Raw genomic sequence first — 23,495 nt, 5'->3', positions numbered from 1 at the left:
GACCTGAGCCAAAGCGGACGCTCAACTGACTGAGCCACCCAGGCGCCCCCAATTGGTTTAATTCTTTTTAAAAAAAATTTTTTTCTTAACATTTATTTATTTTTGAGAAGAGAGAGACAAGGGCATGAACAGGGGAGGGTCAGAGAGAGAGGGAGACACAGAATCCGAAACAGGCTCCAGGCTCTGAGCTGTCAGCACAGAGCCTGACACGGGGCTCGAACTCAGGAACCATGAGATCATGACTTGAACAGAAGTTGGACGCTTAACTGACTAAGCCACCCAGGTGCCCCTACAGTAGATTCTCTTTAAAACAATGAGCCGTGTTCCATCAGTCTTTGGTGAAGTGAATGCATTTGTGTATGAGTTGTGTTGAAGCATGTGCCATCTCTGTTATATACACTTTTCAGCTTCCAAAACACTCCTGTGCTGAGAGACTTCTGCCAGGTTCCCAGGCCGTGATGATGCTGTCAGGATGCAAAGAGCCAGTGAGAGGCTGGCATTCATTCAGGCTGTAACTCACAGGTGCATTTGAACAGGGTCACTGTGGGTCCAGAGAATCTTAGAGTTCAAGTCAATGGTTTTGAATTCAGATTCAGACTCTGCAACTGACTTGGGATTGTAAGCAAAGCTCTCAAGGCTTTTGAGCCTCATTTATTTAGCTATAAAATAGGCAGCCAATCACCCCTGGATGATTATTATGCCCAAATGAGGCAATGTAAGCATGTCTTATGCAACTTCTGGTACAAAGTTCATACTTAATAAATGTCAGTGGAAACAGGATCTTGTCCTCAATTTTCTTGGCTCAAACACTTGACTAAATCTGCTCACTGAAAAGAGGTGTTTAGTGGTGGCAAAGCAATTTGCAAGTTCCAAACTTTAAAGAGACCACCTCAGGGTGCCTGAGGGTGGCTTAGTCGGTTAAGCAAGCGTCCGACTTTGGCTCAGGTCATGACCTCACGGTTCGTGAGTTTGAGCCTTTTGTTGGGCTGTGTGCTGACAGCTCAGAGCCTGGAACCTGCTTCAGATTCTGTGTCTCCCTCTCTCTCAGTCCCTCCCTAGCTTGCACTCTGTCTCTCTCTCTCAAAAAATAAATAAATAAACATTAAAAAAATTTAAAGAGACCATCTCATAAACTATATGCCAATTTATTTATTGCCCAAAGGAGAATCGGCTGGCAGAATAGCTAGTCTCAGAGAATACATTCTTGGGGCCAGTAAAGAACTTATAATCAGTCCAATGAGTATTTGTTGAGTATCTAGCATGTGCCTGGCACACAGTTATTGTTGGGGATATAGTGGTAGGCAAACCTGGTCCATGCCCTTGATGGTGACATGATGGTAATAAACGTAACTGTAACACAGTGAGATACTGGTAACAAAAGGAGATACAGAGACAGCACAGAGGAGAGTGAGGAGCTCCAAGGAGGTCAGAGGAGGCTGCTGGAGGGATTACAGCAGGTGGAGAGGGAGGGTGCAGTGGTGCTGGGGGGCTGGGGAGGGCGGCAGCAGCCACATCAGAGAGGCCCTCTCAATTGGCTACAGAGCTGGGATTTTACACCGTAGTGCTCACAGGAGAAGCCAACACCTTCGGCATCAGACAGACCCAGGTTTCAGTCCCCCTCCGCCACTCACAATGTGACTTAAGCAAAACACTTTTGCTCCATGAATCTCAGTTTCTTCATTGGTATAAAGAAGTTACTATTAGAAGTTCCTGCACAAAGTTGTCATGAGAATTAAGTTTAGCTGAAGAATGCATGAGAATTATTATTTTGTTCAATATCTGGCACATAGTGTGTGCTCAATAAATAGTTGCTATTATATCATTGTTCCTACTGTCACTCTTAGCATTATTAGGATAGACTAGTCTTTCAAAAAGGCTGAGATGTGAAGTGCAGAAGGTCTGATAGCAATCAGATTATTTGATGAAAATGTGAAAATGAACTAAAGAGAAAACGCATTGGCTATTAAGAGATATTTCTACCATCGTATGCTTAGATCAGAATATGAACACTGACTGACTCAATGGACAAACTCTGAAGTCTCAGTGTCTCAACACAATAGAAGTTCATTTCTCACTCATAGTCCGAGACCGATTTGGGCAGTAATCCCACATGATTCTCCCAGTGGGTGTCCCACAGAACTACGCGCTTCTGTCTTGAGCCTGGCCACATGGGACATGTGGCCTCAAGGTTACTTACTGGAAAAGGGGAAATGAGAGGTGAAAGAGACACATGGACTGTTAACTGCCTCATCCTAGATACCACTCACATTTAACTGGCCAATAGGGTCCCAAGCCCCAACCAAACCCCAAAGGAGGCTGGGAAATGAGGACAAGAAGGAGGATACTTGATAAGCACTAGACGTCTCTGGCACAACCTTTTTGGTTGGTGCCAACCAATCAGGTGACCAGCTCGAGAATTCTTTTCCCCATGAGCAGTGCTGAGATGGCACCAGCACATGTGCCCTCGTCCAAGCAAATAACTTCCCTTTGACTTTGACAATGTCATGTTAGGCACAGTGCTATAGACCAGATGAGGCTGCACGCTATGGTAATTATATTTAGTTCTCCTTCATGTTTTTAAGGAGATATTGGAACACTGTTTGGATTTGGGAAATGTGAAATAGAGATAACTTGTTCAGTGTGTCTTAAAGCACATTCCTTGAAATGCTGGTTCCTATAAAATATTTGGCCAAAAAGAGGTCTTTATGGTCAAGCAAAAGCTTGGGAAACACACACACACACACACACACACACACATTTTTTTTTTTTTTTGGACAAAAACAGTGCTTTATATCTGGTACTGGAATCGGCCTACCTCCCTTTCTTCTCTAGTTTTTTTTTTTTCCAATAACTCATCTATAAAAACATGATATGCTCACATGAGAAAATTTAGAAATGTTAAAAAATAGAAAAAAACCACTTCCCAGTCACCATCTTTGGAAAACACTGAGTTTCGCAGCATCCTTTGGTGTAGCTTTCCTAAGCATAGTGATGGATCTAAAAAGTCCCACAATATGATGCCTGCTTAACCTTTTTTTTTTTTTTTAAAAAACCCAACAAAGAATCCATCCCCATGCTTTTTTTCTACACGGTAGCTATTAATCTCCTAAGAACTACGGTTCCCGGGCAAACGAGAACCAGTTTAATTTCAGTATGTTTGCAAAGCCTTGCTTCAAGGATCCATCCATCCATCCATCCTTTGTTGTTGAGCTCTTGTTTCAAAGGGTGATGCTTCTGGCTTAGTCTACCATCCCAGGTGTTGCTCCCACCTGGAACTAATGGCAGAGGTAGTCAGTGGAGCCCAAATGACAGTAGGCTGCTGTCAGAGGCACCTCCAATGTGAAGCCCTCCTCCCAGACCTCAGCCACCTTTTGACCTGCCCACATCCCCACACATCCCATGCCTTCCAAACCTGGTTGTATCACTTCTGTCTCTCCATAATCTGTAAGGAAGGTAAGCCTGGGGCTTCAAAGGAATTCCTGATTCATCTGGCCGGTCAACCCCTCAAGGGAAGATGAGAAAAGGTCATCTTGCCTGTTCCCTGACCTTGGGCAGAAGTGGCTTGGTTCCAGATGCCTGGGTGTCTCAACTTCTTAGAAAGTGTCCAGAAAAAAAAGGAGACTTCAAAGGCTCCCTTTGAAACCCAATCCTATGTAAGTTTCTTCTGTTTCAATAAATACTTTTCCTCTCTTCTATTCTCAATGGTCAGAGTTAATAAACTCTCTCTTGTGCTTGTGGGGGACAAAAAACTGGCTACATTTATGGGGTATAAGAAATAATCTCATGAAATAATGGAAAGCCTAACCTTGAATTTCTCAAAGGGCTTGCTGGTCACCCAGCTTCATTGACATGGCCCCTCTCCATGAGAGGGAATAGACTGTAGTGTCTCCCCTGAGGCAGCATAGAGAGCCCACTCTCTTTTCCACCCAGGACCTTCTAGACTCCTCTATCTGTTTATCTGTGGCTGGCGCCATCTGTATCACTCACCAATGTCCCCACAGCCTTGTTCCCTGTGGGGTAAACACCTTGGGTGTTATTATGCTCTGATTGGTTCACTGGAGCCTGTGTCACTCAACTACGCCCGGGTACCATCTGGCCATTCCACGAGGGTTCCAAGGGGGAGTCCAGGCTCCAGGGTATAACTGAGGGCACAGCAATGAGCCTTGTCCTAAGCACCAGTCTGTTTCACACTCATCCTGAATGTCCCTGGTGCCAAGGCTGGGACTGAACACTGGTGAGCAGGGGAGGGAAGGGTTAATCCAGAAGGACCTGCTAGTCTGGTGGTGGAAATGGGACACATACTCAGGACTCAGACAGACTGAGCAATAAGAGTGATGAAGCAGAAGCCCACCCGGGTGTCAGAAGGGCATTATGGGAAGGGAGTGAGAGTGGGGGAGGGGCAGAGACAGACTCCCAAGCCCACTCAGGCTGTCAAATGCAGAGCCAGATACTGGGCTTGAACTCACCAACTGGGAGATCATGACCTGAGCCAAACCCGAGCTGCAGTCAGCCGCTTAACCAACCGACACACCCAGGTGCCCCTGAGAGGGGCCGATTCTAACAGAAGAGAAGAATTAGAGGCAACTTAAGTTGGAAAAAGGAAATTGGGTTCGATTGGAAAAGATACTCTTGAACTTATTTGGAATGAAGTTCTAGAATCTAGTTCTTAGTTTTTCAGATTGGAGGAGTCTTCCTCAGCCCTTCTCGACTTGTTCTTAATCATCAGTCACATTTTGATCCAGAATCAGAAATGCCAAGGCAGCAAATGTCCCGATCAGGGGTTCCTTGCATGGGACGAATGATCATCTTCTGCTATCAAAGTAAAAGAAAACACGCAAATCCCACGAAAGACCATCTTCCTAAAGCTTTCTTGTTCCATCTCCTCTAGCATCTCCCTCACTTTTATTCCAGAAATGTTTTTGGAGAACCCTTTTAGCTCTGGCCCAAAGCCCTCACCCTCCACCTCTTGTGACCAGAGCTCCCACTGGCCTTAATTTTGTCACTGTGTCTGATCTGCCTCAACAGACATAGAATTCCTTGTAGACAGACCAGAAATCTCCACCCTCTGGGACTTCCTTCCAGTACTCAGGTCAGAGCCGTCTTTATCCAGAAGCCTTGGGAAAGCAGCAGCCCACAAGCTAAGGATGATTCTCTGGAATATTCTTGACCCTGTTCATGTCCTTTGGAAGCAGAACCCGCCTGGCCATCTGCTCCATTGTACCACACCCCTCCACCTCTAAAGGGTGTCTCCCCCCAACCCCAGCCAGACCCACTGGAAGCTTCCACCACAGATCTTGACAGTGATAACCCCAGTAATTGGAGGACAGCAAGTGAAGATAAGGTAGCCAAATTATTATAATGCAGGAGGTGAGCAAACCAAATGCGGGGTTCCGAGCCATTTTATAGGGGATTCATGGGGAGTTCACGGTTGGAGGGGGGGAGACAAATCTCAGGGAGGGGTGGTAATCTCCTATACGGAGAGGCCCCAGGTGGCTAATAAGTGTTCCCGACCTACAAATTAGGCTGCCTCCAGCCGCCTATTTAAGGGGCCGGGGGGCGAGCCAGGCCTACCAGCGCAGCCGCCCTCCGCGCCCCTATCCCGCGTTCCGCACGCGCCCGCACCCGGTCCCCACAGCATGAGCCGCCAGCTGCACCAGCGCCCCGCCGGCGAGCGCCCCAGCTTCAGCGGCTGCTCGGCCGTCATCGCGGGCCGGGTCAGCGGCAGCTCCGCCTCGTTCCGGGCCGGCGTCAAGAGCACGGCGACCTTCGGCAGCCGGAGCCTCTTCAGCCTGGGGGGCGGCCGGCGCCTGGCTCTGTGCGCCGCGGCCGGCCGGGGCGGCGCCTACGCGCTGGGCCACTGCTCCGGCACCGGCGGCCGGCTGGGCGGCTTCGTGGGCACCGTCTTCGGCAGCGCCGGGCTGGGGCCCGCGTGCCCGTCCGTGTGCCCGCCCGGCGGCATCCCTCAGGTCACCGTCAACAAGAGCCTCCTGGCCCCCCTCCACGTGGAGCTGGACCCCGAGATCCAGAAGGTGCGCGCCCAGGAGCGGGAGCAGATCAAGGCGCTGAACAATAAGTTCGCCTCCTTCATCGACAAGGTGGGTCCTCAGGCATCTGTGCGCCTTGCGTTGGTGACCAGTGTGCGCCGGGGTGCTGGCTCTGCCACTGACAGCTATGTGAAAACTTGGGCCAGCCGGTTATCCTTTCTGGGCTTCCCTTGGCTCCTCTGTAAAATGGGCACACTGTGGCTCTTACCCCACATGAGGATGTGAGGGTGAATTGGATGTTTCTAAAGTGCTTGGAACAGTGCTAGGCACCCCCACCCCCGACCCACGACCCATGGTAAACAGAAGCTTCATTTTATCCTTGTGGACAAGACCCCGGGGTGGGAACGGGGAGCGCCACAGGCAGGAGACTTGTGAAATGGCCCTCTGAGAGCTCTCAATTATCACACAAGGAGATGGGTACATATATCCAGGACAGGAGCACAAGAGGGACACTGATGAGGGAGTATCACAGGACGTGATGCTTGGTGAAGGGAAAGGACTTAACAAAGTAGGAGGTAGGATGGGGATATAAGCCAGGAAGGTGTCTAGAGGAGATGAAAGAAAAGGACCAGAAGACTGAAAGCTGGGGCTGGGTGGTGGGGGGGGGGGGGGAGAGGGGAGATTGAGAAGGAGGGCATGTCGAGTTACAGGTGTGCATTCTCTATGTGTCTGTGGGGATGGGAGCATGCGGAGGTTAAAAGGGAAGCTGTCTCTGGTGACTCAGAGGCAGTGACCCCAAAGAACGAAGAGGAGAGAAGGAATATGCTTCTGTATCCAACCTGGGGCAGAAGGTCTAGGCCATGAGTCACAGGGGACATAATACTGACAAGAGCTGATGTTACTCAGTGCCTGGTGCTGTCCCAAGGGGTTCCCATATATCAACACACAACCCATGATTGTGTTATCATTCTGCCTTGCGGATGAGGAAACTAACATGGCAGGAGGCCAGTAAACGTGCCCAGGCTGATAGAATAGCAACAGAGGACTGTGTCCCTCACCGCTGTGCTCAGGAAGAGGAAGGGAGTGGTTGGAAGGGAGAGGGAAGGACTGGAAGAAACAGAGCTACTGTCCCAGAGGACAGGGCTCATTTTCCTGTTCAAAGTCTGTTCTTCCCCCTCATGTTTCCTTCTCTCCCTCAAGCTAGAGGTAGGGAAGAAGAGGAAGGCTAGCGAGTAGCAGAGGCTTGAAGTTATTGAGCCCAAATATGTAAGACTTTTGGTCAAGTATGAAGGAACCTTCTAAAGATGTGAGAACCCGCTTTGAAATGAAAACCGAAGAAACCAACCAACCAAGAGCAACTTAGGTTGCAGATAAGAGAGAACGTGTTAATGGCCAGAGTGGCCTTCCAATGCCATTCCCCACCCCTGCACTGTTCCTCCCTTGCTTCCCCTCTTCCTTCACTCTGAAAACACCAGCATTTACAGCAAAAGAAGCTACTTCCATCACATGATAACTCACGGTGGCAGTTATAGCACTGCGTAAGCCTACTTCCCGATTTCTTTTAGACTCAATCTGATTTCTCGTCTTGGAGACCCAGAAAGGCACGTCCCCCTGGCTGAATCCATTCTCTGATGAGTCTTGCTCTTTCCTCCCTCCCATCCAAGACCGACTGTATCTGATTTCTGGGGCCCTCTCTCCCCACTGTGGAGAGGCAAGAACAGAAGGGGGATTCTGTGCTATGACCGCCTTTGGGTTCCAGGTACGGTTCCTGGAACAGCAGAACCAGGTGCTGGAGACCAAGTGGAACCTGCTGCAGCAGTTAGACCTGAACAACTGCAGGAAGAACCTGGAGTCCATTTATGAGGGCTACATCAGCAACCTCCGGAAGCAGCTGGAGACACAGACAGGCGACAGGGTGCGGCTGGACTCGGAGCTGAGAAGCATGCAGGATTTGGTGGAGGACTACAAGAAGAGGTGAGTGGAGAGGCAGAGAATCCACCACTGGAGGGTCTTGAGGACAGATTGAGGTTTCGATCTGCAGCCAGCATTTTTGCCTTCTTAGGTCCTTTGCTGATACCATGTGCGATTTCCTTTCCCCTGGGGAGGGAGGGAGATCCAGACAGGTTGAGACATAGGAAGAGAAAGGATCTCTACCCAAAGTGGTGCCCTGAATCGCCTAGGAAATGGTGTGCCCATTCTCACATTGGAAATGGAGACATGGGGACAAGAGGGCTGTCTCAAAACCAGATGGACAGCCCAGATGGCACTGTAGCTCCTCCTGTGCGAGGGGCCTTCCATGGGAGTACCTAGGATGTGAGCCAGCACGCCAATCCCAGAATAAAACCTAAAGCTGAGCAAACAAGTGTTTTAAAAACTTTTTTCATGCTGCAGCATATCTGTGCTGCTGAATCCCATTAATTTCCCCCAGGCTTGAGCCATCCCGGCTCAGTGTGATCTGGTATTTTGGAAGCTGGCTTTCAGGCACCAGGATCTCTAGGGAAAGATGACTTCTTCCACAATTCAAGGGGATGGAGATGGTCAGAGCCAAGTGATTTCTCTTGCTCCATGTTCAATCTGCCTGTCCACCCCTGTTCTGAAGTAGCCCCAAGCAGAACTCTGCCCTGAGACCTGCGAAGAGTCCTGAGGGAGGAGGTGACATAGTCTATAGTCCTGAAAGCACACAGATTATGGGGACAGGCTTAAAGAACACGCTCAGAGAGCCCCCCAGGCAGTGGAAATGAATACAGCGTGAACTGAGACTGAGTGGCATTAAGATGGAAATGCCACCCCATTGGATATTTGGGTAGAATTCTGGAGGAAAAGAGGGGATTTCCAGGCAGAGCCCAGATGTCCAGGTCAGAAGCATCCAAAGATCATGCTGCCTCTGGGCTTTTCAGACCAGGGAAGCCAGGTGTTCTGGAGTCACCACCATGACCATGAGTCACTGAGTCCTCTGAGAACTTCAGCTTTAATATTTATAAAATTCAGATACTGCTGCCTGCCTCGCCACTTGCACGGGCTGTTGAGAGAGGGTAATGCCAGAAAGTAATGTATTAACAGCTCTTAAAAGAACCAAAGTGCTAGGCAACACTAAGGCCTGGTGTCCTGATGTCACTGAGATCCTAGCTTTACTATTAACTAGCTTTATGACTTTGCCTCATGTATAAAATTGGGAGATGATAATAATAGAAGCTATTTCGCAGGATTACCGTGGGGATGAAATGAAATAATGAAATGAATTGGGAACTATTGTAAAATCCACTTGGCAAGAAATGAAAGTCTACATCTTGTACAGTGTTATTGGAAGCATTCAAGATTAAAGTGATAGAGATTTAATATAATTAATATATCTGTGTTCTGAAACAAAAAGTCAATATGCATTTGGCTGTAGCTTAACTTTTATGTATGCATTATAATGTATTTTGTAAATTATAAGTTAGTTCCAAAGTCAATAGTGCTATGAAATGCATTCTTTTTCTTTATAAAAGGGTGTAGATATGTATGTTCTGCTGTTTGGTTTCTAGAAGTACCTAATGAAAAATTATGGCCAAATGAATGTGATTAATTTTGATAGCCATCATGATCAAACTTTTTCTATGTATTTTATGGAATAGAAAGATAGGCTAAAAACTAATTGGTCTGCAACTAGGGTATACTCTTATTTGTTAACGGGAGGAAGAAAGATTGAATATTTTATAAGATAATGTGAGATAATGATAAATTGTAATAGAAACAACTATTTGATAAAAAGAAGTATTCAATTGTCTTTTAAGTAACCCACACGGAATCTGAGATAAATCATATCAACTGTTTTTTATGTATTTTATCCAGTGTGACTGACAAAATCCGGCAGGTTCAGAAAATGTTCCAGTCACATTTTAAAATAACCCACTTCACTAACCTGTACTACTTGAGTCATTCAGCAGGCCTTTTTCCCCCTTGGCAGCCAGTGGCATGCCTTAGGAAGAAGGAAAAAGCTGAAATGGATTGCTCGTGTTAAATCATATGGAAACAAGCCATTTTCTAGCATTAATTAAGATTCATTATTCAACATTCTTTGACAACAGTAAGAGGTGACATAGGTCTTTGAGTCATCTATACTCTTGTCTCCCCAATCTATAATATATCTGCATGAATAACATCCCAGCCCTATCCAAGCATCCTGTTTCTAAGACCTTGCTTCATCTGGAACAGAAATATGTATATATATTTAAAAAACCCAGTAGAAACAACTCGAAGGTGGGGATAGTGTTTTGTTTGGTGCCTGGGACGTTTTGCACCATGGGCTAATGCACTGTGCTAAGGGGCCGGATGGCAGAAGGGGTGCGTCTTTCTGCTGTCAGGAGGGTGGGGGTAGTTGTGAAACAGAGGAGGGACAGTGAAGCCCCCCACAGGTGCATTCTAGGGCAGCTGCACGGCAGGATAGGTCACATGTGAACGAAGGAGCTGGATGTGAATTCCTTTAAACCTGTTCCCGTCACGTCCCCTTTAGAAGGCTGTGCATGCCCCAAGGGTACGTGAACCCCAGTTTGTAGGCCACTGCCACGCAGCTCTGGGCATGGAGGTGATCACCAACTGCTCAGGGAGCATTTGCAGAACTGAATTATCCCAATGGCAACACCACCTCCGTTCTCTTGCCGCACACAGGTATGAGGTGGAGATTAACCGACGCACAGCTGCTGAGAATGAGTTTGTGGTGCTCAAGAAGGTGAGAGGGGAACAGGAAGGGCTGGAGGAGGCCTAGGGAAGCTCCCTGAACACCTGACACAGTGATGTCGGTAGGCTGAGGAAAGGGTGACCGGGGTTCTAATTTCCCTGCTCTCCTAAGTTCCTTTGCCTGGGATGCATGCTCCCAGAACCTGCCAGCTTCCAGTCCACACATTTCGCCACACTTCTGGCACGGCCATCGCCCCGCACATTGGTTGGTTTGCTATCAGCAGCCGGGCCTCCCTGTGAAGGCCAGGGAGAGGGGAGTAGAGCCCATAGGGAACCTGAGGCTCATTGTGGCAGGGAGGGAGGGCAGGGGAAGGCAGCTGGCTCCTCTCTGTGTCCCCCAGGACGTGGATGCCGCCTACATGAACAAGGTTGAGCTCCAAGCCAAGGTGGACTCCCTGACGGATGAGATCAAATTCTTCAAGTGCCTCTATGAAGGGGTAAGGATATCGCTGAGCTCTCCTGTGTGGTCTGTGCCACTCACAAGTGGCTTCTGGCCCTCGGCCTACATGGATGTGTCGACCAAAGGTTGGCAGCTCAGTGCAGCTGACGTTTGCTGAGCAATGAGGTGGGCTTGAGGAGGGCCTGATGGAGAATAAATGATCCCTGTCTTCCAGGAAGTCGCAGTCCAATAGGGAAAACAACCTGCAGATGAGCTCTAGAGGGGAGCAGAGGAAGGTATAGGGAGTTCTGCCTGAGCCGCCAGGGAAGGTTCCCAGAGAAGGATGAGGAAAATCTCAGGGGGTGCTGAGAAGGTCACGGGGGTCTTGCCTGAGGAGCTGGATGCGTGGCCTGAGTTGTACTAAACCGTGAGGGGCCTGGGGAAAAGGAAGGTGGTCGGTGATCCTAGAGAAGCTCTGTGTGCCACGCTCAGATCTAATATTCCAGATGAAGTCATAGAGTGTGGAATAGGGGTAGGTGCAGGCCTGAGTGCATGATGGAGAGGGCAGTCCCACCTTGGGACTGAAAGCCCAACGCGCTCCCCTCGTGCCTGGCACACACCGGCACTGGTAGGCTCTGCGGAAGGCTGAGGGAGGGCAGTGAGGGATTGGCCAGGGAGGGTTGGGAGATGTGCTCTCTTCATGGGGATCCTCTAACTGGCTCCACTTCCCTAACTGTTGTCCAGGAGATTGCTCAGATGCAGTCCCACATCAGCGACACATCTGTCATCCTGTCCATGGACAATAACCGGGACCTGAACTTGGACAGCATCATCGATGAAGTCCGTGCCCAGTATGAGGAGATCGCCCTGAAGAGCAAGACCGAGGCTGAGGCCCTGTACCAGACCAAGGTGGGCTGTGTGCCGGGTGTGCAAGGCCCAGTGACTACAGCTGCCACTCTCTCCTCGTGTGTTCATGTGCATGTGTGTGTGTATTGGGCTGGGTTGAGACCTCTTTTGTCTTGGAGTTGAGCCTTGTGGAAATGCCCCCCTGTGGTCCAGGGAGGGCAACCACAGCTTTGGCATGTGTTAGGGGCATATATGGGCTTGGCTGTTGGCCCTAGCTGACAGCAGAGGTCACATGAGCCACAACCCAGGGAAGACTCTGTCAGTTTCTGTGGGTAATCCATCCATCTTGGCTTTTCTTTGTGTTCCCAACTTCGTAGAACTCCACCAAGGCTCTCACCCTTGTGGACCTGAGGACCCTGTTGAGCTGGAGCAGGGCCTTCCTGTCTGAAAGGAAAGGGTGGGCTTTCTCTTCCTTTTCCGTCCCTCCCCCCCATCTCTCCTCCCAGTACCTTTGCTGCTTGGGCAGTGAGAACAGCATGTGGTCCCCCTCCCCCTCTCCATGCTCAGGACCCTTGGGAGGTGAATTCCCAATGGTCCTCTGCTCCTCCTTCTCGCCCCATGTCAGATCCAAGAACTGCAGGTCACAGCGGGCCAGCAAGGGGACGACCTCAAACTCACCAAGGCTGAGATCTCAGAGCTCAACCGCCTGATCCAGAGGATCCGCTCAGAGATAGGGAATGTGAAGAAGCAGGTGGGTTCCATGAAATGAGTCAGCTGACGGGCTGTCTTGGGCACCAAGTGTATGAGACTAAATACGGAACAAAGATAAGACATGGTCCCTCCTGAGGGCATTTACAGTCCAGGAGGAGAGAATAGTCTGAACCCGTATAGAAGGATGAAGCATTCCACCCACTGTGAAACATGCTTCCTAAGGGCTGTAGGGGTCCGGAGTGGCCAGAGCAGAATGAAGACCCCAGGGAGGCTTCCTACAGGAGGTGGGAGGGGATGGGCAGAAAGGAGAGGGAAGGGGTCCTGGTGAGGGAGCCGGCATGAGCAATGGATCCAAGGTGGGCGCTGCATGGCATGTGTGCAGGGGTGAGAGGCACCTAGCTCAAGCACAAGTTCTATGATGGGTGGGGTGCAAGGGGGCGGGACCCCACCGGGTAGCACGGGGCAGATTATGGGCACCTGTGAAGCTGGGCAGTGGAGTTTAGACCCGACACAGTAGGTGAAAAGGAGGTTTCATGTGATGATGAATCGGTGCCAGAGGAAGGAGAGCCCAGCAGTGGAATTTAGGAGAATGGGAGAGAAAGAGCTTTCCAAATAGACTTGGCCCAGGGCTCTGCTCTGTGTTTTCGTCCTGCTGTGGCAGTGCTGTGTGTGGTGGCCTGGCACTGAGTGACCCCATGACCCCAGGTGCATCATTTGGGTTATCTGAGTCTGTAGGAAGCAAACCCAGGAAATTCCCAGAGTTGGTGGAGGCTGGCACAAAGGCTTCCTGGACAAGTCAAGTGGCCCTGTCCCCTTGTCCTCTTCTTTAGAGGCCCCTCCCTTCCCTACACACACACACACACACACACACACACACTCCTGTGCACCAGGCTCCTGGCAGCTGAAAGAAAAAAGACCACATTACACAAGAACTCATGGTGTTTTTCATTTAATCAAGTTCTGCATACACGAAAGAAAAACAACAAGGTGTTTGAAGCTGCCCTCAAGTATCAGATTATAATGTGTAGCTGGCAAAATGCCGTGTGTTCACGGTTGGGTGAGCTTATTACCAGAAAGTGACGTCTGCAATCAGAACACCACCTAGGAGGTCAGGGAAGATGTCCTCCGTGGGGGAGCCCATGGGGGTCACTCTCGATGCTTGGTCCCCTTGAAGCTCCTCCAGAGGGCCCTCAGTCAGGGTGCTTTCTGGCCCTCTGGCCTTCCCACCAAAGAAGCACATAGTTTCACCTGCAGACTGTCTTGACATTTGCTGACCCCAGGATCCATGGGATGATTGTTGTCAAGGATGCCCAAATTTCATGCCCTCTCCCCTCACGTCACATTCATGAGACCCAGAAGCCTCCTGGGCTCACCATGCGGGACCTCAGTCAGTGAAAAGGAGCAGAGGCCAGTTTGGCAGAATTTGGCACACTTTCCTTTCAGACAGGAAGGCCCTGCCCCAGCCCAACAGAGTGTATTGCCATGCCCTGACTGATTAGACCTCCACAGTCCTGAGGATGGGACGTGGTCTTCTGTGGTCGGGTGGCTGGGTCCTGAGGCTGTGAGCCACTCACCTGAAACACTGTGGGTGTTTGCACGGCTGGGGGCCTGCCCGGCACAGGGGTGGCGCCGGCTGGACCGCAATCTAGAATTCCGTCTGGCCTTAGCATCAGCTGCTTTCCTTGGGGTGAAGCAAATTTGACTGCAGAGGAAGGGGACACACCAGAAAAGAGAAGCCAGAGTTTTAGATCCCACCAAAACCTTGGCCTAGTGATGGAACACACACCAAGACTAAGAGGTCCAAAAGCCCACGGCAGCCGTCCCATGGCCGCAGCCCAGAGCCTCATCTGCAGTTTTGTATTGCACGTTAGCCTTCCACCTGACAGCAGCTGCCTGCCCGCTTGGGAAACCTGGTAACAAGAGTATCTTTTGAGGCTATTACTCCCCTAGTGTGATGCTCTGTGGAATTTTGGAGACCAGACTCAGTGTGGCAGGTTTACTGAACAGAAATTTCATCAGTAAGGAACTTTATTAATCCCTCTTTTTTTTTTTTTTTTTTTTTTTTTGGTTTTTGTCTTGGGTTGGCATTAGAATCTTGCAGCCAGTGTTACAGACCAGGAGGGGGAGGGCAGGGGCCACAGGCCCAGGGAGCTCGCCTTCTCAGTGCCCTTCCTCCTCTCTCCCAAGGTAGGGAAGCTCCAGCTTCACATGCCAACACATGAGCGGAGGTGAGCCATGCTGGAGTTAGGAGAAAGGACAGATTCATCTGTAGCAATGTCCAAAGGGGGGGGACACTGGGAGGACCTCAGAGCATTTACTATCGGTCAGGACCAAATGAGGGGAGGGTGTCTGAGCAGGATCTCAGAACTGCGTTCTGGCTCAAAGCGCTGGATGCACTTGCTCTGCAGTGCTCTAACCTGGAGACGGCCATCGCCGATGCCGAGCAGCGGGGCGACTGCGCCCTGAAGGATGCCCGGGCCAAGCTGGATGAGCTGGAGGCCGCCCTGCACCAGGCCAAGGAGGAGCTGGCCCGGATGCTGCGGGAGTACCAGGAGCTCATGAGCACGAAGCTGGCCCTGGACATGGAGATCGCCACCTACCGCAAGCTGCTGGAGGGCGAAGAGTGCAGGTGGGGGGCCAGATATCTCTAATCTGGAACAGTTCCCTGTCTGCATGAGTAGGAAGATTCAGGGCAAACAGTTTGGGTCGGTTCAGGTCCTACTGAGGCAATGGGTTTGACATGGTGCAGTAGAAAAGACCAAAGTTAGACTCTAGGAAGGACTGAGTTGTAAAAATCCCAGAGAGGTAGTGGGAGAGGAAATATTAACATCTGTAGCGGTTGCAAAACAGAGTGTCCCTGGCCCTTTGTGCTGCGCACTTGAGGGTGAGTCGGGGGAGGGGGCGGGCAGGATGGCTTCCAAGAGTCATCTGAGTGCGAGGTAACTCTGGCAAAGCCTGAGGCCCTGCAAGGATGTGAGCTCGTTCCTCTTGACTGTGTGAGACCACTGGCATAATAGAGGGGAGCAGGGACATGATCACTCCAGCCACCAGACCACTCCAGAGCTGCTCTGATGGAGAAGGGAGCCTTCACAGCAGATTTTTTTGTCTCTGTTCCTTTCCGGAGAGGTCCCACTGTGGTGTGTGGGAAGAAGGGATGGATGGGCAGTGTGCATTCTGAGCGGCATCCCTGTGACCCCCTGGATAGATGCAGTGCTGCTTTACAGAGGGTTTATCTGCCTTCCCCACTTTCTCTCTCCAGGATGTCCGGGGAACACCCCAGTTCCGTGAGCATCTGTAAGTACCAGGACCTGGTTCTGCCCTTGGTCACCTACCAGAAGTCTGAGCCTGCAATTCCATGACACCAGAGAGAAGTCAGGACAGCAGGGAGGGTTCAGGACAGATGTAGGGGTGTGAAGAGGCTTTAGTAGCCAATGAGAAGCAGCGGATGGAGAAAAATAATAATACCGTGAAAGACAGAAGCACAATCTATGGAACGATCAAATGATGCCCAGTAGTGTATAATCCAAACGCCTCTTGTAAGCATGAGGCTTCCTGGAGACATTCTATTGATCTTGAGACCAGCGCACAATCAAGGCTCTAGCTTGCAGTCGGTGGGGGGGGGAGGGGGGGGTGGGTAGTGGTGCTGGGGGTGGAGGGGGCTGGGGAGAGCCTGAGGGCAGGACAGTGGAAGGAGCTGAAACAGGCTGGAAAGCTAGAGACAGTGCAGGGGAGTTACTGTGGTGGTGGTGGGGGGTACTCCAGCAGCCCCTTCCTTGGGGGATGCACCGAAGGGTCTTTGTTCCTGTGGGGGAAGGTCCCTGCCAGAGCTCGCTGGAGCTCTAAGTCTGTCGCTGGTGGATGGACGCAGACCGATAGGACAGGGTCTAATACGTGCGGCCAAATACTTGAAAAATGATCAGTGCTGGTGAAAACCTCTTTGTAAACTAAAAGCCCACCGCAGAGAGAATCTGTCCCCAGGGGGAGGGAATTGAAGGAGTGGCCAGGATGCCACAGGCTGGGGGGGTCTTCTCTCCCCACCCCCTTCCAGCTGTGATCAGCAGCACTGGTGCTGGGGCAGGAGGGGCTGGCTTCAGCGTGGGCTTCGGCGCCTCGAGCGGTTACGGCTTCAAACCTGCGGCCGTGGACGTCAAAACCAAAGGCAACTGCGGCAGCGAGTTCAAGGATCCCCTGCCCAAGACCTCAGGCAGCAGCTGTGCAACCAAAAAGGCCTCGAGATGAAGGGCTGTGTGCAGAAAGCTGCAGAACCTGTCTGCTCCACCCCCACTCCCTGCCCACCCCCACCCTGTCCCAGCCCTGAAGTGCTTCCTCTGGAGCCCCAGTCCCTGAGCCGTCCCCTGTCCCTGTGGTCCGGGTGGTGCACGCTCTTTTGTGGGAAGTCCGGTCACGAGTGCTCTCGGTGACCTTCTTGGCCATTTATCATTGGGTCGCTGCCCCCAGTGCAGAGATAACGCATCTACGTAGGATGTTTCCCCCCTTGGGCAGGTGTGAGCCCCTCTGTCCCCATGCCTTTCTTGGACTTTTGCGGCCCAGGGGGTCTCTCTGTCCTCTGCTTCGGGTCATGTCCGGTTCTCCGCTTCTCCTGCAATAAATGATCAGTGCCATTTGATTCCGTGTTGAATCTGTTGTCCAGGAAGTTGACGTTGGCAGCACCCCTTCTAAAGTTCCTCAGTCTAATTCTGGGGTGCCAGGCTGGACGTGGGTCTCTGCCGTCTGGTTGTGGCCAGGTAGGTACTGCTGAGGGCGGCTCCTGGTCAGCAGCTGGGGTTTGTTTCTGACATGCCTCTGGACAGGCTCTGCTTCCGGGGCACTGGGGCACCTGTGCACACAGTGTGAGGTGGGCATTATCATCCCTGTTGCAGACAGGCTCACATCGCGGTCACGCCAGGATGCTCAGGCACGCGAGCTTCGGTGTGGCTTCTCACCCGGGTTGTCAAAGGCACCCACACTAAGTGCCTCTTATTTTCTTCTTTTTCTTTACGTCCTCACTCTCCTGCCAACCCACCTTAACTCTGCTGCCCCACAGAGGGCCTTTTTCTGTTTTTCCAGCCAATTCTTTTCCACCCCAAAGTTTGAGGCTTGCCTGTGTGTACGTTTCTGGATGCATCGGATCTGTTGGGTGCAGAAAGTAGCGGCTCACCAAACCAGTCTTCAGGTACTGGGAATACTGGAGTAAACAAACAGGCACAGATTGTGTTCTCACAGAGCTTACAGCCTATGGGAAGAGTGAAACCACGCAACTAACAGAGACATCCATAACACACGGCAAGCAGTGATTATTGCCATGAGTGGAAATTAAGTGAAGGAAGAAGGGTGCTCTCTGAGGCATGCGCGTGTCTCTGCAGGGGTGTTGTTTTCTCGGAATCAGTTCCCACCGTTGGTTCCAGCAAGGTGCTAAGAGTGAGACCACCTTCCAGGGATGAGCCTCGTTTGAGGGGGGCATTCAAAGTACCCAATGATGCCTTCTCCTCCCACATCATCCCTAGCTTTAACCTTGGTTTTTCTTTCCAGCGGGCCAGGACTTTTCATACCCAAGGATCTTTGCAAATACGATTTTTTCACTTGCAGGTGCCCGTGCCCCATTTAGGGAAAGCCCGCGCTCATCCTTTGTGGCCTGGCTGAAATGCCACCTCCCATGTTCATGCTTTTTCTGGTCCCTCCTGGCAGACTCCATCAAAGTCATTAAACATTAAATGAGAGGGAACATTAGAGCTGGTGGCCAGACAGTTCTCCCTGTCCCCTTACTTTAAAAAAAATGTTTATTTACTCATTTTGAGAGAGAGAGAGAGCACAAATAGGAGTAGGGGAGACACAGAGAGAGGAGAGAGAATCCCAAGCAGCCTCCATATTGTCAGCATGGTGCCCGATATGGGGCTCGACATGGGCTTGATTCCACGAAAGGTGAGATCATGACCTGAGCTGAAATCAAGAGTCGGATGCTTAACTGACTGAGCCACCCAGGCATCCCTCCTTGTCTCCTCACTTTATAGGCCAGCAAATGGAGGCCTGGATGGTTCTGTGCTCTGCCCTGGTTCACAGCCCCACACATCCACAGCACCATTCCAGAATCTGCATTATAGTTGGTGCTTTATTTTCCTGGTGTCCTGGTAGTTGCACACACGTGTGTCACCTCACCCCACTCCCTCTCAGCCCCGTGTTTCAGGGTCCCCAGTCTGCGTCACAGTTGGGACTCAATACACGTTTGCTGCAAGAATGCATGGCTTAGTCTAGTCCACCTTCGCTGGGGAGAAGGGGCTTGGGGTATACACAGGTGCCCTGATGACTTGGTTTGTGAGTAATGAAACATACTTGTGTTAATAAATTTGAGTTTTATAGACATCCATGTATATGAAGTTTATATAACTTATCAACCAATCTGGAACCCTTTGGATCTGGACATTTGCTAAACTGGATGGTCAGATGACAGGCATAAGCCAGCCTGTCTCAGGCAAACGGTCCCCCTGCTAGCATACCAGTCGAGTGTCGTAAGCTTGGCTTCCCATCCTGGCTCCTCTAATGGCTAGTTGTGGCCCTCGTGCAAGATCTTGCCCTTGCAAGATAGGATCGACACAAGCTGGCCATCACTGAGCCTTTCCTATGACAGGCACTGTTCTCGACCCCAACTCTCCTGAGCACTTTACGTCCGGCAACTCAGTTAATTCTTCCAACAATCTGATATAGGTGTTATTGCTACAAGATGCAATGATCATAATGCACATCTTACTAATGAGAATACTGAGGCTCAGAGGAGTGAAAGAAACCATCCAATGTCACATAGTTAAGAAATGGCAGCGTTGGGAACCGAACGCCAGCCCAGCTGCAGAGCCCATACTTCCAGACAGGACACTTCGTTACTGACAAGGTTCTCATTGTAGAGGAATAAATGAAAAAGGATCATGGAAGAACTACAGTTTGCCTGGAATATAGTTTGCAGCCAACAGATGTTGGTTGTTACAATATTATTGCCCGTGCAGGGGCCTTCTATGCTGGCTCTGCACTGGTTCACGACCCATCAGTCCACCGCAGGACTGTGCCTAAGGACCTGGCTGAGAGGGGTTAAGTGCAGGACAGGGGGCACTGGGTCTTCTCATTGAAACACATTCCCATGCGGTCACGAACTGCTGATTTCTAAGCAGGAGAGAGAACTCCTTGGAGCCTGGATTTTGTGCACACACACTGCCCTCTGCCAGCAGCCCCAGGTACTGCACCTTCCTTTTCCACGGCTCCAGAGGAGACTTCCCTTTAGTGCAGAGGGTGTGGAACGATCTGGAACAAGGCTCTGTGCCCGCCACAGGGTGCCAGCTGGAGGAGATGCTGTTTCACTCCCTGGCGTGCCCAGGCTGGCTCCAGCCTCCATGTTGCCCAGACCCTGGCTCCTGCCCCCTCCCTCTCCTCTCTGACCTCTCACTCACATAGGGTGAGGGGCACTGGCTGCGAAGCCTGAACCTCCTCATCTCTACTCAGAGATCTTGGGGCTTCCAGCCAGCTCTTCCTCAATGAGTGCCTGAGAATCGTGGTGCTGATCTGGAGGTCCTGGGGGTGAAACCCTCATCCCTCAGCAATACACTCCCCCAGCCCCATCTGCACTGTGTGAAAATCCCTGCCTTGATGCAGGGTGGCCCCCTCTGAGATCTCTCTCTTTCTCTGTCTCTCTGTCTCTGTCTCTCTCAGTAGATGATACAGGCATGGAGGTGCTGGCAAGGCACAGCCAAGGGGTAACAGAGGAAGGAAGAGATCAGAGCTAAACACAGACATTCTGGGAAGGCTTCCTGGAGGAGGTGGAAAGGGCATCTTAAAGACCTTTTATGTCACATTTGGCAGCTGCTCTGAGATTTCCAGCTGCCCTTTGCTAGCTGTGTCCAATCTTTCTTCCAGGGCCTCCACCACTTCTATCACCTTCAGGATGACAACTGCTTGTAGGACAATCGCTTTATTTGGCAAGTGCTGCCAGAACCGCCAGAGACAGTGAGAGTCTCTTCTCTCCTGTGAACGACTTTCCATGGCCTCGCGCATCGCTGCCCTCTGGTAAACGTCCACACCACACCCCTGTGTAGATGTGGTCCCTCTTAGAGGCTTGTTGCTTGAATCCTTCCTTCTTGCTTCCAATCCATCCATCTATCCATCCATCCATCCATCCATCTTCCCCAGGAGGGCTCTCAGGGGGTCCAAACACTCCAGATGCAGCACCAAGTTCTAGATTAAAGCTGCTCCCAACAAGTGACCTGAACCATAGCACAGTGGACCCAGGCTAGAGGGGACCTGTGTGCAGGAAGTCGCCCTGTGTGGAAGGGCACAGTCTGCAGTTGGCCAGTTGAGTATTTCTTTTGCCACTTATAAAACTGTGACTTCGGCAACCCCGTCTGCCTGCTCCTTTGTTTTCTCATTTGTAAAGTGGGAAAAATACGAGTATTTACCTACAGGACTGATGTGAGGATGAAATGCATCAAAATGCACCCAGCAAGCCCTCAACAAGCGAGCACTCGGTGTCTACACCTGAGCACAGCTGTTTCACTGTGTGGATTCCAATCCCTGCTGGATTCCCTGCTGGATTCCAATCCCAGGCCAGCAGCTCTTCCCCTTCTTATTCCCTTCAGCCCTTCCAGCTCACATCGGTTTCTAGAAGGTTCTCTCCCACAGCCGCTGGTCCTTCTCAGCCCTCTCCTTGGCTCTCAGTTATGACATGCGGCCCCCACCCTTGTTCCATGCTGCCCAGCTGTTTCTCTTCCCTAATGGGAACCAGTGTGCCCCCGTCTCTTGTGCTCACTGGCTCCCACTTCCAGACCGTTCCTGTCCTGGTGTGCGGCCCCGTCCCCCACTCTCCGATCTGCAGTCTCTTTTCACAACCAGCCTCCTGAACCCACAGCTGTGTGTTGCACCTAGAAGCCTGGCCATAAAGTCCCACGTGCCTCAGTGGGAGCCCACAACACTGAGGAGAGGGGGACTTGGGGTCTCCAGTCCTGTTGCTCTGGAAGGGAGGGTTGACAGAATCTTATAAAGACGCTTCACTCAGGTCTCAGCTCTGAATGGAGCTCTGACCCCAGCCTCAGGTGCCAACGTGGGGCGTCACCGAAGCCCCATCTGCCTGAGGTTCTAGGTCCATGCCAGGCTGGCGTTCCAGACAGTGGTACTTAGGACCTCCCAGCACAGTAGCCTGCAGGTAACTGTCCCCTTCCACCTGGGCTGGGGCTGGATGGAAATGCCTTTCTTGGAACAGCTCAGTTCAAGCCTCTGCCTCCAGGGACTCTTCCTGTACCCTCTCTGTATGCCTTAGTCCCTCCCCCCAGGACCAACCCATTCCCTCCGCCCCCACTGACCCAGTCTTTTCCAGCTTCCTTTTCCTAAAACAACAGCTTCTTATTTCTTGTATTTCTTTCCAGATGTCCCGTTTTTATATTTTTTCCTCCCACTTCCTACCTTGCCTATGGTCACCCCAGACCCTTTAGTGCTTCGGTCCTGCCTGGATGCCTCTTCCTTTCTCCGGTCCCCTTCCCAACGCCCTTCCCCAGGACCCCCCAGGCTCAGGTATGATTAGGGCACAGGGAAGGGGGATGGCCATTCCCCCCACACCTGAAGCAGGTGCCCATCCCCCCCCCAGGCCCAGCTCACTACTCACTCCTGTTTCTCCCTAGGAACCGGATGGGGGTGGGGAGGGGTTTCCCCTCCTATTTGGGCAGAGCTGCACCATGCTCCGATGGGAGATAGAGAGCATGTCATTAGTGATGAGTGGCTTAATTACAGCCCACTGCACAGCCCAGCCTGTTTGCTTTGGAAATGGGCAAAGGAAGAGGCAGATCAAGCACCCAAGTTCACAGTCAAGATGGAAAGATTAAGACATTTCATTTCCTCCAGCCTCTCCATTGTCTTTCAAAAAAAGAATCGAGCAATAAAGGGGACCAGGAAATACCTTACAAACTTCTTCCAGAAGCGGCTGGGGTGGAGGGGTCTGAGGTAAGGAGACAGATGAAGTAATACAGGAATGGGGGCCCAGTGGTATTTTCAAACAAGCAAATGGAAGAAAATGTGTCCTCTTCCAGAGCAAGACTGCGCTTGTCTGCACATACCTCTGTGCACTTGAGCTGAGAGGAAAGTGCCCTGTGATGACTAGGTGGGTGGTGGGGTGGAGTTGTAGAGAGTTTAGAGAGCTTTTCTTTTTAAAAAGGCGGGGGGAATAAAGAGCTACCGAGTTCTTGATCGACACTAAAGGACTGGGGGTCTGTCCAGCCATTAAAGGCTTAGGAGCCAGGGAGTAGGAAGAGAGAGAAGGAAACAAGAATGGAGGAGTTTAGTGAGACACAGTCCGGAATGTGCTGAAGGCAAAAGGGTACTCAGGCTGCGAAAATCGAAAACCAGACTGCAGAACCAGTCAGAGGGAAGGAGGGCAGGACAGAGCTCCCTGTGGATAGAGCCCAGAGTGGACAGGGGTGGGAACTGGGGGACCACCGCCCTCTCCCAGGGGCTCAGTGAGGAAGAGACCCAGGGGACTGGATGACAGAGCCCAGCCAGCCCTGGAGAAGCAGGGGGGAACTCACAGGGAAGCCAGGACACTCTGGCGACCCTCCTGTTGGGAGGAGGGAGACTTGGCCAGAGGCTCCAACTCACCGTACATCATGAGCCCATCCTTGGGACTCAGGCAAGCCACCCAAGGCTGCCCTGAGGGCCACGAGGGTTGTGCCCAGCACCGGGACCTGGTGAGGGGGCGAGTGGGGCTGAAATCCAGTGGTGCACCCAGGGGACGGGACTGCCCTGCCGCTTTTCTCCTGAGGAGGGAAGGAGGAGTCACGCCCCTCCTGAGCTGGACTATGCCAGCAAGAAGGAAAGAGATGCGGGTGCGGAGGAGGGGA

The 23,495-nt window shown here is 51.4% G+C and overlaps 1 protein-coding gene across 1 annotated transcript; it reads left to right on the top strand.

The window, feature by feature from the left end:
- Nucleotides 1-5,585: 5,585 nt before the first annotated feature.
- Nucleotides 5,586-17,263, top strand: LOC132695352 (keratin, type II cytoskeletal 72). Its single transcript, XM_078449839.1, has 9 exons — nucleotides 5,586-6,095; nucleotides 7,744-7,958; nucleotides 10,632-10,692; nucleotides 11,042-11,137; nucleotides 11,824-11,988; nucleotides 12,551-12,676; nucleotides 15,045-15,265; nucleotides 15,896-15,930; nucleotides 16,685-17,263. Exons 1-9 carry the CDS (start codon nucleotides 5,637-5,639, stop codon nucleotides 16,873-16,875), a joined length of 1,569 nt encoding a protein of 522 aa, XP_078305965.1. The 5' UTR covers nucleotides 5,586-5,636; the 3' UTR covers nucleotides 16,876-17,263.
- Nucleotides 17,264-23,495: the final 6,232 nt, after the last annotated feature.

Source organism: Panthera onca, chromosome B4 (assembly GCF_046562875.1).
Source record: "Panthera onca isolate mPanOnc1 chromosome B4, mPanOnc1 haplotype 2, whole genome shotgun sequence".
In the NCBI taxonomy this organism is placed as follows: Eukaryota; Metazoa; Chordata; class Mammalia; order Carnivora; family Felidae; genus Panthera; species Panthera onca.
The sequence above is the reverse complement of the archived record's forward strand: the minus strand, read 5'-3'. Positions and strand labels throughout refer to the sequence as shown.